Source organism: Anabrus simplex, chromosome 1 (genome assembly GCF_040414725.1).
Source record: "Anabrus simplex isolate iqAnaSimp1 chromosome 1, ASM4041472v1, whole genome shotgun sequence".
NCBI classification, from domain to species: domain Eukaryota; kingdom Metazoa; phylum Arthropoda; class Insecta; order Orthoptera; family Tettigoniidae; genus Anabrus; species Anabrus simplex.
In genome coordinates this window covers 398,373,968-398,390,132 of record NC_090265.1, presented here as the reverse complement: position 1 = coordinate 398,390,132, position 16,165 = coordinate 398,373,968, and the positions used below count along the sequence as shown (strand labels likewise).

At 37.4% G+C, this 16,165-nt stretch overlaps 1 protein-coding gene across 1 annotated transcript in view; it reads right to left on the bottom strand.

Annotated features, from left to right (window-relative positions):
* LOC136869499 (transmembrane protein 145) overlaps window positions 1–16,165 on the bottom strand; it is a 139,555-nt gene that overhangs the window by 72,998 nt on the left and 50,392 nt on the right. Inside the window, exon 6 of the mRNA XM_068227122.1 lies at window positions 10,513–10,597. Coding sequence (XP_068083223.1) covers window positions 10,513–10,597 — 85 coding nt within the window. The remainder of the gene's footprint in view (window positions 1–10,512; window positions 10,598–16,165) is intronic.

Genomic DNA, 16,165 nt, shown 5'->3' with positions numbered 1-16,165 from the left:
AGAGAGATTGCAAGAAAAGCAATATCCTAAGAAAAATATTGAAAAAGTTACTGAGATATTAAAAACAAACTTAGATGTCACCCAATGAGGAAACAGAAGTTAATTGTAGAAACCTTCATAGCTTATTACAGAAATTCTGAAATCATTGCAATAGATCATTTGTTAAAGTATCAGAATGCTTTCTGCTTGATACTATTGATGAGCATCTGTTCAAAGGCCATTTAATAAACTTTCTGCCATCTGATTTTGAGAAAACCTCTATACATATTTATTACTTTAGTAATGGGTCTGCAGCATAGTATTTAAAAAAAAGAGAATGTTTGGTTAATGTTTCTTTCCGTCATCAATTTTTCATTGTATCAGCAGAATTGCATTTCTTTGCCACTTCACACAGTGAAGGACCATGCAACAGTATGACAGGTAATGTTTCTTGGAACTATCAGAAGAAACAATTCTGGATCAAATCCAGAGCAGCCAGGCAGTTGATGATGAAGAAGAAGAGAAAAAACAAAGTCTGAATTAACCATCATCAACTCTCGCAGAAGCTGTTGCATCGCATGAGCACTCCAGAACGTTCTTTCAAGTTTTGTGTATGTTCTGGAGAATTATTAAGTGGTTCTCAGTACAACACCATCTTTGTGTGTTTCCATGCGTATAAAAAATATGAAAAAGACTATCATTTCCACCTTTTTCAATTTAGTGTTGAGTAGTGCTGACAACAATATAATACTGTGAACATTGTAGTTTTTTGCCTGAGGTAAAGACAAGTTTGATCAAATGGAACAAAAGTTCATTAACACATTAGATAACAGTATACAGTACACTGTTGCCAATTGAACAAAAGGTAAGCTATTCTAGTGTAATATTTTTCTGTATATTTTGGATTCTGTGCCCTCAAATCTTGTCTTTGTTGGAATTAAATGTTACAAATTGTGAAGTAATTAATGTACAGTCAAACCTCAGTATCTCAAACCTCCATTACTCGAATTTTCAGTATTTTGAAGTAACTTAAATTTCCCGGTCATTTGTCCTATTCTTCACGTGTATTTATTTCTCTATTACTCAAAATTCAGTTACACAAATTTCTTGATTTCTCGAAGCAAACATTTCCACCCTTGAAGCAAAAAATACTCTGTAATTCAAATTTTGTACATTAACTGTGCAATACGGCATTTGTGGTTTGTACAAGTAAAGAAAGGGTTACTGGTAGAGTGATGCTGGGAGCTAATATGATGGGAACCGAAAAACTGAAACTCCTAGTGATCGGAAAATTGGCGAAGCCTTGCTGTTTCTCGGGTGTGAATTAATCACCGGTTACGTACGAAAGCAACCCCCAAAGTTGCAGATGACAAACCCAATTCATGAATCTCGGCTGCATGGTATTGACAAGAAGTTTCCACATGAAGGGAGGAAAATCCTCCTTTTTGTAGACAATTGCCCTTATGATCCCAAGGTGCTCATTCAGAAGTTAAAGGCAGTACATGTGGTCTTCTTGCCACTGAACTTAACATCCAAACTACAGCCCATGAACCAACCTTTGATTAAAAACTTGAAATATTTCAATAGGAAGAGGCTGTTCAGAGAATTCTGAAAGGAATTGAGTCTGAGGAGTCATTAACAGGAATCAATCAATCAATCAATCAATCAATCAATCAATCAATCAATCAATCAATCAATCAATCAATCAATCAATCAATCAATACTTATCTGCATTTAGGGCAGTCGCCCAGGTGGCAGATTCGCTATCTGTTGTTTTCCTAGCCTTTTCTTAAATGATCGCAAAGAAATTGGAAAATTATTGAACATTTCCCAGGGTAAGTTATTCCAATCCCTAACTCCCCTTCCTATAAACGAATATTTACCCCAATTCCTCCTCTTGAATTCCAACTTTATCTTCGTATTGTGATCTTTCCTACTTTTAAAGACACCACTCAATCAATCAATCAATCAATCAATCAATCAATCAATCAATCAATCAATCAATACTGATCTGCATTTAGGGCAGTCGCCCAGGTGGCAGATTCGCTATCTGTTTTCCTAGCCTTTTCTTAAATGATCGCAAAGAAATTGGAAAATTATTGAACATTTCCCTGACCTGACTTTTAACCCCGTTTATCATCATACCATTGCCCACCGTCCATCTCACAACACTATCGAGTCACCCTGCAGCCGCTCACAATCTTGTAACTTATTTATTACTTTGTATGCAATAACATCATCTGCAAACAGCCTTATCTCCGATTCCACTTCTTTACACATATCATTGATATATATAAGAAAACATAAAGGTCCAATAATACTGCCTTGAGGAATTCCCCTCTTAATTATTACAGGGTCAGATAAAGCTTCGCCTACTCTAATTCTCTGAGTTCTATTTTCTAGAAATATAGCCACCCATTCAGTCACTCTTTTTTCTAGTCCAATTGCACTCGTTTTTGCCAGTATTCTTCCATGATCTACCCTATCAAATGCCTTGGATAGGTCAATTGCAATACAGTCCATTTGGCCTCCTGAATCCAGGATATCTGCTATATCTTGCTGAAATCCTACAAGCTGAGCTTCAGTCGAATAACCTTTCCTAAACCCAAACTGCCTTCTGTCAAACCAGTTATTAATTTCACAAACATGTCTAATATAATCAGAAAGAATGCTTTCCCAAAGCTTACATACAATGCATGTCAAACTGACTGGCCTGTAATTTTCAGCTTTATGTTTATCACCCTTTCCTTTATACACAGGGGTACTATAGCAATCTACTACAGTTGATAAGAATGTTGAGTAAATTGTGAGCTGATCTGAAGCAGAAAACAACTGTAGACTGCTTCCGCAATGCAAGACTTTTGAAAGGTGACTCAGGAGCTTCAGAACAGAACACGAAGAAGAGGAGGTGTCTGTTTTTCCTGAAGAATGGGTGGAGTATCACAGCTTGTTAACTGCAAAGCTGATTTTGAGGCTTACATAAATGTGGACTCTGATGTTATAGTGGCCAAGCCTTCTACAGATACCGTCAATGCTGCTGCCTAGCAAGAAGAAGAAGAAGAAGAAGAAGAAGAAGAAGAAGAAGAAGAAGAAATGTTGGAGCTTCCTTCTCCTGTACCATCAGCAGAGTAGGCATTAAATGCAGTGGCTATTCTTCAATCCTATGAGTACATACAGAGTCAGAAGAATGTAAATGACAGTGTTTTCACAGAAATAAATGTTGTTATAAAGTATGTGGAAGAAAAGAAGGTTAAGAGTAAAAAACAGAAGTGGCTAATAGATTTTTTTACAAAGATGTTAACGGAGGTATGTTCCTCGTTTCACCACTGTAGGTAGTGTGTCCTGCCTTCTGAAAAGTTACTATAATAAGGGTATAATTAAAGTGATGCTGTAAAATAGAGTTCGTTTTAATATTTTCAAATACTATTAAAAATAATGTATTCAGTATAAGCCCATAGATACATATGTTTCAATTATGTGCTATACGTGCTCAAAAACTGTATTCTCTATATCTCAAAATTTCAATAACTCGAAATAAAATTTAGCTCTCAAGGTGATTCGAGACATCGAGGTTCCATTGTAGTTCTATTGTAGAATTTTTACCTGTGTACCTGTCAAATCCTCGATATATCAATAACTCCTTCTACAACAATATTTTTCTCTGGTCCACCTGGTATCACTGTATCAAGATTCATTGTAATATGAAATTTCCAGTGAGAGATGTTAGGTCAGGCACTTCTGGTGTGAAGGCAGGAAAAACTTGCTGGAGAAGGCCATGGTAGAAACAGATAAATATAGAGTAATTTTTCTATCATAGTAACTACTGAGATATTTGGTGGTTAAGTCTTGACATATTCTTGATCTCTGGTGCTAAGTATTGGAAAAGAACAAACAAGAGTCAGATAAAATCATAGGACTTTATCTCTAGTGCAGATGATGATAACAATACTATTGATTATTGTGTTGTTGCACCCTCATTCACGGAGACGACTTACACTTCCTTAGTGACCCACATAAAGCCCATTCCCCTAATTATTCTTTGCTTCTGGGACCATAAAAATAAAAGGAAAGCTACATCAAGAGAGAGGTCATTACAACAAAAATTAATAAAACAAATTTTGTTCACCTAAAAGGTTAAAATTTTCTTCTATTCTATCTTCAGTCAAGTAAAAGAAATACTGTATAAACATAATCATAAATTATTTTGAAATTAAAAACTTTACAATAAATCAAGGACTTTAAGTCAAGAAAAGCAAAAAGAAAACCTTTTCCTTTTCTTTCATCATGATCATCATCATCATCATCATTTCCCTCTATCCAGCTGTAGCCGGGTAGGGGCAAATATGGTTCCTCCCCACTTTCTTTGGTCTTTCCACCACTCCTCCTCCAACACTGTGTCCCAGTCCAGGTTTCTTTCTCTAATACCGTGTTGGATTGTGTCCTTCCATCTCAATCGTGGTCGTCCGCAGCCTCTCCTTCCTTGCATTTGCATTTCCATCTCCTTTTTTGGCACTGCCCAAACCATCTTAATCGGCTCTTCTCTATTCTATCATTCTTTTTTCCCATTCCAATTTCTTCCTGGATTTTCTCATTCCTTATTCTGTCTCTTCTACTCTTCTGTATCATACTCCTCAAGAACTGCATTTCGGCTGCCTGTACTCGACTCTCATCCTTCTTTGCCATTGTCTAAGTTTCTGCTGCGTAAGTTCTTATGGGTACATAATACATCTTGTACATAGTTTCCTTTGCTTCCATTGTCACATCTTTGTTCCATAACATGTTTCTTACGCTATGATAGAAACAGCTTCCGGCTTGAATCCTCTTACTAATTTCAGCATCCAGTCGAGCATTCGCCATTAATTCACTCCCCAGGTATTTGAACGTCTCCACTACTTCCAGGGGCTTGTCTGCAAGTATAATCTGACCTTTCCCTTCTTTCTCCCCTCTAATCATAACAAGAGTTTTACTCTTTTCTACACTTATTTTCAATCCACATTCTTCGATCTTACCATTCAGCACATCCAACTGTTCTTGAACATTCATTCGTCTTATCACAATATCATCTGCAAATAACAACATGTTCATTTCTCTTCCTCCATATGCTGCTTTTGGTGTTTTCATGATGTCATCCATTACTGTTGTAAACAGGATTGGTGATAGAACACTTCCCTATCTCAGCCCACTAATGATTTTGAACCAACTTGTCCTGCCAACTTGTGTTTGCACACAACTACAATATTCCTTTTACATTGCCATGATCATATTTATTACTCACTGTCCAGTTCCTTTTTGCACCAGACTGTCCCAAACTTTAGCCCTGGGAACAATGTCATATGCCTTTTCACTGTCAATGAATGTCATCACCATATCATTCCCATACTCCCATTGCTTTTCCATTAGTTGTCTCATAATGAAAATGGGCTCTATTATTGATCTTCCACTTCTGAAACCAAACCAATTTTCCTGTATCTGATTTTCAGCCCTCAACCTTATCCTACTTTCCAGTATCCTCTCCATTATCTTAGCAACATGGGATATCAGGGTAATTCCCCTGTAGTTCTTCAATACTTTCTTATCGCCTTTCTTGAAAATTGGGGTGATTATTCCTTTTTGCCAATCCTCAGGGACCTCCTTATTCTCCCAGACAAGACAATCCTGAGAACTCGATATGTCCACTGCAGGCCTACAGCTCCAGCTGCCTTTATCATCTCCACTGAAATTTCATCTATTCCAGCAGTTCTTCCATTCTTCATCAACTAATTGCCTTTCCTGGTGGTCTATTGAATGACTGTCATTAGTTCTCATGTTCAGCAACTTCTGAAAATATTCTTTCCATCTATTTCTTATTTCTTCTGGCTTTGTTAATATTATGCCACCTTCATCCTTCACAAATCTGGTGTTTACTTGATCTCTCTTTTTGTTTCCTAAGACACCGTACAATAATTTCTTGCTGTCCTTCATATAATTTCTCAATTTCTGTGTGAATAAGGCCCAGCTTTTCCTCTTTTCTTCCTCCAATACTTTCTTAGTCAAATTCTTTTGCCTCCACATATTTTCTTCAACTTTCTTCAGTCTTAGATGTTTCCATGTTTTCCATGCCATTTTCTTTTCCTTCATTTTACTCTTTACCCTATCATTCCACCAGTGTGTCTCTTGGTCTTTCACATTTCCTGATGTTCTACCACATACCTTTTCTGTACATCCAACCAGTGCTTCCTTAAATAATTTCCACTCATCTTCAACATTCCCCATCTCTGTCCTGGGTACCAAGGGTATTATTTCCCTTTGAAATTCTTCTTGTATGCTTTTATCCTTCAACTTCCATACTTTAATTCTTTTCTCTCTTCTTAATGGGGGTTTTTCAATCTTTCCTACTTTTTTCCTATCACAACTCTATGATCTCCACCAAAGACTTCTTCAGGCATGGCTGTAACATCTAAAAGGTTCTTCCGGTATTCTTTCTCTATGATTATATAATCATTCATGGTCTTTGTTTGTCTGTCTCCCTAACCATATCTTTTAATCTTCTGGCTGTTCTCCTAAACCAGGTGTTTCTAACAGTCATTTGGTTCCTCATGCAAAAATCCAACAACAACTCACCTTCTAGATTTACATTTCCATATCCAAAGGGTCCTACAACATCTTCCTTTCCTTGTTTTGCCATTCCAACTTGTGCATTTAGATCTCCCATCAATAGCACTTCCTTATCTGTCTCTCCACTTCCTCTAAAAAGTATTCTAGATGTTCATCTATGCAACCCATTTATGGGGCATACAACTGGAATACATCTTTCATGCCATTTTCAAACTGGAGTCTCATCACCATTATCCTATCGCTCTTGCATTTTGTAGACTCCATATATTTTTGGATTTCTTTTCTAGGTATGATGGCCACTCCATTTTTTCTTCAGGTCCTCTGCTGTAATACAACCTGTATCCTTCTTTTAGAGGAATCTCTCCTGTACCCCTCTTCTTGGTCTCACACCGTCCAAGTATGGCTATATCTTTTTCTTTCATGAAGTCAACCAGTTCTTCTGTCTTTCCCATCAGTGTCAGGACATTTACTGTCACAATATTGATGTAGTTTGGTGCTGGTTGCCCACTTCTCACAGTTCCTCCCAACACCCAAAGAGCTGTGCACACTTTTAGCAGGGGAGGCCCTAACCTTTTCCAAGGCATCATATCTGCTTTATCCATATAGGCTATTGTTACGATGGGCTCACCACACCCAAAGGCATTTTATGCCTACTGCCAGGTTCAGACTTAGGCCACCCCTAATATGGAGTCAGACGCCTTTCGTAGTCACTCCTCTGGAGTACGCTGGCTGTATTACAATCGTTTGCCAAATACTTATGGCATAAGAACTCTTCTTCCCCATTTCAGTTTTCTGATTGTATTTGTGACTAAAATGTTCATTTAATTCCAACTCATCCTCATTCGAGTCATTGTCTTGATATTATCATTAAACAAATCACTATTAGATATCTACTTCTCAGGAGTTCTCCAAACCCATTTTATTTTCAGATGCATATTCTTTTCTTTCCTTCTTGCTGAATGGGAACAAGTACCCAGTTTTGCTCATAGGCAATATTATGATATTAAGACCATAAGATGAGTGATGTTAAGACCATATGTCAAGTTTAGGTAAATTGAATGTGATACCATCATCAGATTTTGTGTTTCCTCATTTCAACATGGTACCTTCAGATCAGAAAAGAAAAAAAAAACATCTTTCTAGTCACGTGTGATATTTGATCAAAATTTTGTTGAAAGAATCTAATGATATACTTACTGCTCTTTGTAAAACAACAATGCAGTTAACAGAGTAAACCTTTTATTTTCTACCCAACCCTTCATAAAACTGGTAAATAGGGCTATCAGTTTTACTAAGTTAGTCCAAAGTGGAATTAGGTACATAGACAAAATTTGTTGCAGTTATTCTAAGCATATTATGAACAGCACATAAGTGCTGTGCTACTGCACTTCTGTAGTCTTGCATGGATTTTCGGTAATTTTGTAGCACATTATGCTGGTGTATAGCTGATCCTTGTTTTTTGACCTAGCCTTGAAAGAAACTTTTGAAGAAATTCAGATACTTGAGCACTGACATCATCAAGATTTTCCTCTTTGTAGATGTAATATTTCTGATTTATTTTTTTGTTGTTTTAAATTTGATTATTATCCCTTGAACTGTATGCCTATAAGGCTATTGATAACAAGTTTTTAAAATACCTATGACACTGAACAAGTGATTTTTTGTTCTTTCATTGATTAGGAATGGTTTCACTTGCATGAATGGATCAACAGGCAAAATAATCAGTAATAATAATTATTAATGTGTGGGAAAGGAAAGTGCTGAGGAAGATATTCGGACCGGTGAAGGAAGGAGATTTATGGAGAATCAGAACAAATGAAGAAATAAGATTATTGTATAAGGAGCCGGACTTGGTGACATCAATCAAAATGAGACGAATTGGATGGCTGGGGCATGTACAACGGATGGAGGAGGGAAGACTTCCAAGGAAAGCACTGACAGGACACCCTGGGGGCAGGAGAAGGAGAGGTCGGCCCCGGATGAGATGGCTGGAGGATGTGGAGACTGATCTGATGACCGTTGGAGTCAGGAGGTGGCGTAGGCGTGCTGAAGACCGGGATGACTGGAGAGCTGTGGTCAAGGAGGCCAAGGTCCTTAAAGGACTGTAGAGCCATGGAGTAAGTAAGTAAGTAAGTAAAATAATTATTAGTCGACAGTATACAATGCTGGCCCTTAAAATCCCTACACCATGAAGTAGCATGCAACAAATGTCATATTTGCATGAAAGGTACAACATGCTAGAATATGCAAATGATCAAAATTTACGTGCAAGTGCAAAAGCAGGTAGGAGTAACACCATATACAGTGCATATATATATATATTTTTTTACAATTTGTTTTACGCCGCACCGACACAGATAGGTCTTATGGTAACAATGGGATAGGAAAGGCATAGGAATGGAAAGGAGTGGCCATGGCCTTAATTAAGGTACAGCCCGAGCATTTTCCTGGTGTGAAAATGGGAAACCACAGAAAACCATCTTCAGGGATGCTGACAGTGGGGCTCGAACCCACTATCTCCCGGATGCAAGCTCACAGCTGCACGCCCCTAACCGCATGGCTAACTCGCCCGGTACAGTGTGTATAAAAGGGAAGATTGAATAGAGGGTTTCTCAGTCGGAAGTTGCATTCAAATATTGGTTGTTTGTGTAAAGGTCATGTTATGCCTCGTGTAAGAAGGGGGATGCCTACAAGCACGTGTTGGAATGTGACCGTGACAGGATTATAGCCTGCCGGACTGCAGTTTATCATTCCACAACATTGCTGCTCGTGTTGGTCAGGATCCTACGACTGTCATGCAAATATAAAAATTAATGGGGCCAGGAGGGCCATACAGAATGCCATGCAGGATCTCAGTGGCCCAGGCCATTAACACCTGAGAGAGCAGATATATCGTCCACATGGCCTTGCAGGATCATACAGCTATGTCATATACCCTAAGTCAGGAATTGGCTCATTTGCAGGACGATATGTGTCTACATGGCCAGTGCGACGATGTCTGCGGCATCATGGACTGTCAGCTTGGCGACCATTTTTGGGGCTTCCCTTGACACTGCAACAGAGACAGGCACGTCTACAGTGGTGCATTGAACAATGACCATGGACACGGGAGTGGCACAATGTAATCTTTTCAATCAAATCCCAGTTCTGCATAGAATATCATGATGGACGTATTCATAGGTGGAAGCACAGAGGAGGACAGACATTGCCAGCTTGCATTCATCATCATCAAACAGGGCAGCACCTGGAGTGATGGTATGTGGTGTCACTGGGTACATATCCTGATCACCACTTGTTCATGTAGCCAGTAATTTGGACAGCCACTGTTACATTTCTGATGTGTTAAGGCCCATGGCTGTGTTCTATCTTTGAGGCCTCTGTAACACTGCCTTTCAACAGGACAATGCCCTACTGCATATTGCCCGAGCTGCCCTGACCTTCCTTGACTCAGAGGGTGTTCGACTGTTGCCTTAGCCAGCATGTTCTCCAGATCTGTCACCCACCGAGTACAATTGGTCATGGATTGCTGAGAGACTGGCATGCCACCACCGACCGCCCACTATGATTGATGAACTTGGCATAGAGCTGAAGCCACATGGAATGATGTAGCCATGTTTGTCACCCAAGCTTAGTTCGGCTCAATGCCAAGATGGATTACAGATGTTATTACTGCCAGAGGTGGCAGCTCTGGGTACTAATTTGAGCATGCTCTGTACCTCAAAATTACCTGTAAATGAATTCATGCCTTCTGCCCATCGTACTGTGTGTGTATAATAAATATGATTCTGTTTTCTGCTTACCTTCCTGGTGTAGCAATTTTAATGACCAGCAGTTTAGTAATATTCAAACAAATATTTTTAACCTTATTTTCTCAATATATTGCACTTAATTCCAGAAGGACTGCAAAAGAAAATTCAAAAACAGTAACTGTAAACTTACATAGCTCGTCTGCTGAGAAATGGTGATGCCAGAAATCTCCAGGAGGTCCATTTGTCATGGAGAATTTAAACTCAATACTAAGGCCCTGTGGAAAGAAATATGTTCTGTTTGGTTAAAGATGCTCAGATGTTTATGAAAAGTCATATTTTGTTCTTTGTCTTTATTTTCATGCCTGATTGGGTTTAATGCAAATCAGATGATTAGTCACAATTGAATGGTTTTTATTTGTCATATAAATGCATATTTTGGCTGTTTTTGACCATTGGGTAATATTTTGAAGATGTTTGGTAAAAAAAACATCATATTTCGTATATTCTGGCAGTTTGGTGACAGATGTAGCTTCGCAATCATCTTCAACCTGCCAGACATGAATTAGTGTTCACAGAAACTCCACCTCAAAATCACATCTGCAATTAATGCAAGCGGAATAAAAGGGAGTATGGGATGAAGGTCATTCATAGCCCTTCCTGTACCCCTCACCCTATCTGTTATAATCAGCAGCTGGGTCGCCCAGGTAAAGACAGAAATAAAGATGAAAATCCCATCCCAGCAACGGGCTAATTACTTCTGAAACTTGCTGACTTGTTGATGTATTAGAACCTTCATCTCTTTTCACTTACAAAGCAGTTGACAGTTTATGGTGAATCACACCCCAGTGCACATTCCATTATGCCCAAGGAAAGGATTTCTACTAGTCTTAAGTTATGAGGCTTTGTTAAGTAATTTGGAGAATAATATTTTTATATGGACAGTTTAATTCTATTTTGCAAGTTGTGTGAAGTGAAAGTCATGACTGAAAAATATTATAATGTGCAGCAGCATTATAATATGCTAAAGCATACTAGGAATGCCAATCAACAGCATGCCAATAAGAAGAGATGGCAATTACTATCTGAAAAGGCTGTAACACCTTCAGTAATGGACCGAAGTTCAGATTTTTCAGAGGAATGATGGTGTCTGCAAACATTTTCTTGAATAAAGTGAACAATCCCAATTCAAGAATCTCCTGGAGAAATATGCAGAGAAATCTGTTCTTACAGAATCAACATTGCACAAAAATTATTTACCACACTGCTACAAAGATACTCTAAATAGAATATAGCATGGTGTAGCAGACAATAAGATTTGAGTATCAGTCGATGAGATGATGGACACTGCAGGCAGATGTATAGGAAATGTAATTATTGTAACACTCCAAGCTGATCACCCAGGGTACATTTTTCTACTAACACAAGAAGTTTTAGAAGGAGCAAATCATTCAACAATTACAATTCTTTTTGATAATGAAATGAAAATTTTGGGAGGAAAATTAAATTAAGTGGGACAGCATTCTTCTTTTTGTTGCTGATGGTACTCTGTATATGATGAAAGCTGCTGAAGGCTTCAAGAATGATTCACCTCACTTGCCTTGTGCACACTCTGTACAGGATGGCAGAGGAAATTCGTCAAAATTTTCCTGAAGGCGATAAATTAATATTGAACATAAATAGATATGGTTTATTTTAACTGGCAAAGTTAGGGACACATGTCCCTATCTTACACTTAACAAGTGAAATATATAAATAACATAAAATAAAAACATTAAAATATTGAATAAATGAAAAAAAGAGACACAAATAAATTACTATGCTACTATGCTATCCTACTGTACATAAAATATCTATTATAATCTATATATATAAAGTAGCTTGTCCTGACTGACTGACTGACTGACTGACTGACTGACTGACTGACTGACTGACTGACTGACTGACTGATTCATCATCGCCGAGCCAAAACTACTGGACATAAAGAAATGAAATTTTGGAGATATATTTATATTAAGATGTAGGTGCTCGCTAAGAGAGGATTTTTGGATATTCCGTCGCTAAGGGGGTGAAAAGGGGGGTGAAATTTTAAAATGAGTGTGTCTATATCTCAAAACTTTAAAAGTTTACAGATGTGAAAATTGGTATTTAGAATCTTCTTTAAAAATAAGGAAACACGTATTTTTTTGTTTTGAGACAATCCCAATAGGAGGGGCACAAAAGGGTGAAAAAGGGGTTGAATGCCTTTAATCGGGATACCGGTACTTATATCTCACAAACTGAAGATATTACAGACATGAAAATTGGTACTTTTGATCTCTTTTAAAAATAAAGAAACACGTAATTTTTTGTTTGGGGGAAATCCAATTAATGGGAGGGTGAAAAGGGGGTGAATTTTTAAAATGGGTGCATCTATATCTCAAAACTCTTAACGTTTACAGATGTAAAAATTGGTACTTAGAATCTTCATTAAAAACAAAGAAACACGTATTTTTTTGTTTTCGGAAAATCCCAATAGGAGGGGTGAAAAGGGGTGGTGAAAACGTGGTTGAATGACTTTCATGAGGATACTTATATCTCAGAAACTGAAGATATTACAGACCTGAAAATTGGTGTTTAGGATCTCCTTTAAAAATAAAGAAATATATATTTTTTGTTTTTGGAAAATCCAATTAATGGGGGGTGTGAAAAGGGGGTGAATTTTTAAAATGAGTCTATCTATATCTCAAAACTTTTAAAGTTTAAAGATGTAAAAATTGGCATTTAGAATCTCCTTTAAAAATAAAGAAACACGTATTTTTTTGTTTTCGGAAAATCCCAATTGGAAGGGTGGAAAAGGGTGAAAAAGCGGTTGAATGCCTTTAATGAGGCTACTTATATTTCAGAACCTGAAGATATTACAGACCTGAAAATTGGTATTTGGGATTTACTTTAAAAATAAAGAAAAACAGGTATTTTTTTGATTTTGGAAAATCCAAATAATGGAGGGTGAAAAGGGGGGTGAATTTTTAAAATGAGTGTGTCTACATCTTAAAACTTTAAAAGTTTACAGATGTAAAAAAAATGGTATTTAGAATCATCTTTAAAAATACAAGAACACGTATTTTTTGCTTTCTTTAAATCCCAATAGGAGGGGTGTAAATGGGTGAATAATGGGATGAATGCCTTTAATGAGGATACATATATCTCAGAAACTGAAAATATTACGGAACTGAAAATTTGTATATGGGAGCTCCTTTAAAAATAAGGAAACACGTATTTTTTTGTTTTTGGAAAATCCAATTAATGGGGGTTAAACAGGAGTGACAAATTGGGGTGAATTTTTTGAAAGACTATATCTACAGAATATCTGAGAAACGTAAAATGTTATAGACGTAAAAAGTGGGTATTTGGAATCTCCTGTAAATGTAAAGAAAGATAGGTGATTTGTTTTCGGAAACTCCACGTAAGGGGAAATAAAAAGGGGTGAAATTTTAAAAAGCGAATTTCTACAGTATATCTCAAAAACTTAACATGTTACAGAAGTGAAAAATGGTATTTTTATCTCTATTAAAAATAAAGAAACGTGTATTTTCAGCTTTCGGAAATACCACTTGGGTGGAAGGGGGGGGGGTAAAAGTGACTGAAAATGGTGTTGAATTCTTTTAATTAGGCTACTGATATCTCAAAAATGAAGACATTACAGACGTGAAATCTGCTTTAAAAGTAAAGAAACACGTATTCTCGGAAAATCCAATGAAGGGGGGGGGGGGTGAAAGAATTGAAAAATTAATTGAATTAATTGTATAAGAATACATACATCTAATAGAAACTAAAGTTGTTACGGACGTGAAAATTGGTATTTGAATCTCCTTAAACAAAGAAAAACGCGTTTGGGGGGCGGGAGTGAAAAGGAGTTGAATTCCTTTCATGAAGACACATAAATCAAAAACTGAAGAAGTTAGAGTCGTGATAATTACTATTTAGAAGATCCTTTACTATTAAGGAAACAAGTATATTTTGCTGGAAAATTCACTTACGGGGTGGGGGGAGGGGAGTGTGAAAGGAAGTGAAAATAAAGTGAATTATTTTTATGGGGATACTTATATCTCAAAACTGAATGTAACAGATGTGAACATTGGTGTTTGGAATATCTTTTAAACATAAAGAAACACGTCTTCTATTTTTTTTTGGGGGGGGGGTAAATAAACTTAACGGCAGTGGGGTGTAAAAGGAGGTGAGATCAATTGATTTTACTGTTCATAATGTACTTAAGGAGCCTCCGTTGCTCAGGCGGCAGCGCGCCGGCCTCTCGCAGCTGGGTTCCGTGGTTCAAATCCCGGTCACTCCATGTGACATTCGTGCTGGACAAAACGGAGGCGGGACAGGTTTTTCTCCGGATACTTCGATTTTCTCTCTCATCATTCATTCCAGCAACACTGTCCAATATTTCATTTCATTTGTCATTCAACGATCATTGCCCCAGAGGTGTGCTTCGGCAGCCGGCACAATTCCTATTGTCGCTGCTAGATGGGGCTTTATTCATTCCATTCCTGACCCTGTCGAATGACTGGAAACAGGCTATATAGTTTCGATGTACTTATTCTGATCATAAACCGATCATTTTTAATCTCTCCTGGGCTGGTTTTCAACAGCCATCTTTTCCTTCGGAGAACGTTCTTAGAATACAGTAGATCCTCCTGGCATGTAAATAAAAATTTAAACACATTTGAAATAAACGATAGGAATGAGATGGACCGTCAAATTGTTCACCTCTATAATAAGGTCAACAATGCACGGAAGTATGTCATTGGTATCGCCAGAAATCCCGCACACTTGCCTACGCGCGACGATGGTGCTGGTCACATTGTAACAATGACACTGGCAGCAGATGTAATTTACCGCCAAGTAGCGATCTTGCAGCTTGCTGTGGGGTTCAGAACATCTTTTAATAATAATAATAATAATAATAATAATAATAATAATAATAATAATAATAATAATAATAATAATAATAATAATAATAATAATGTTCTGGACCGTTGTCAAATGTGCGGACCCCGCTGGAAAATGGTCCTGGACGGGTAATGACTAAGAATGCAGTCCGGCCGCGGGTTCAGTACCGCCAAGGCACCTAAGACGACACCACGCCGGATCTCGTGAAGGATTTGATCCATATTAAAAACGCTTATAGGAAAAGATGGCAAAGATTTAGGGACCCAACTGACGGGGTGGAATATCTGGACCTAGCCCGGGAAGTACGAAATCGATTGCTGGAAAGAAAGATTGAAAAATGTGAGGAAACATACCGTAATCTATTAGAAAACGAGTCAGATCGCGAATTTTGGCGGATTCTCGCAGAAAACGAGTCAGATCGCGAATTTCGGCGGATTATATATCTAAAACAATTAGCATTCAATTATAAATTTCAGTATAATACCGTAGCGAAGCACGGGTATCTTGCTAGTACAGAATATAAGTGAATATTTTGCTTCCTAAGTACAATAAAATAATATCTACAAAGAGATTAAAATACAACAACAACAACAACAATAATAGTATAAACCTACTATTATTTACAATTAAATGGTCCAGTTCCGAAAACATCCTCACACTGACGAATGTCACGGTCTTCATGTTATAATTGTGGGCGAAAAACATTAAAAATTGGGGATTGGGATAAGGATAACTATGCAGAAAGCCACAGCCGAGTACTCTCTAACACTACTGAACAATAATAATAATAATAATAATAATAATAATAATAATAATAATAATAATAATAATAATAATAATAATAATAACAACAAGAGAAAGAAAGAAAGAAAGAAAGAAAGATCAGGAGGAGAAGAAAAAGAAAACTGTCG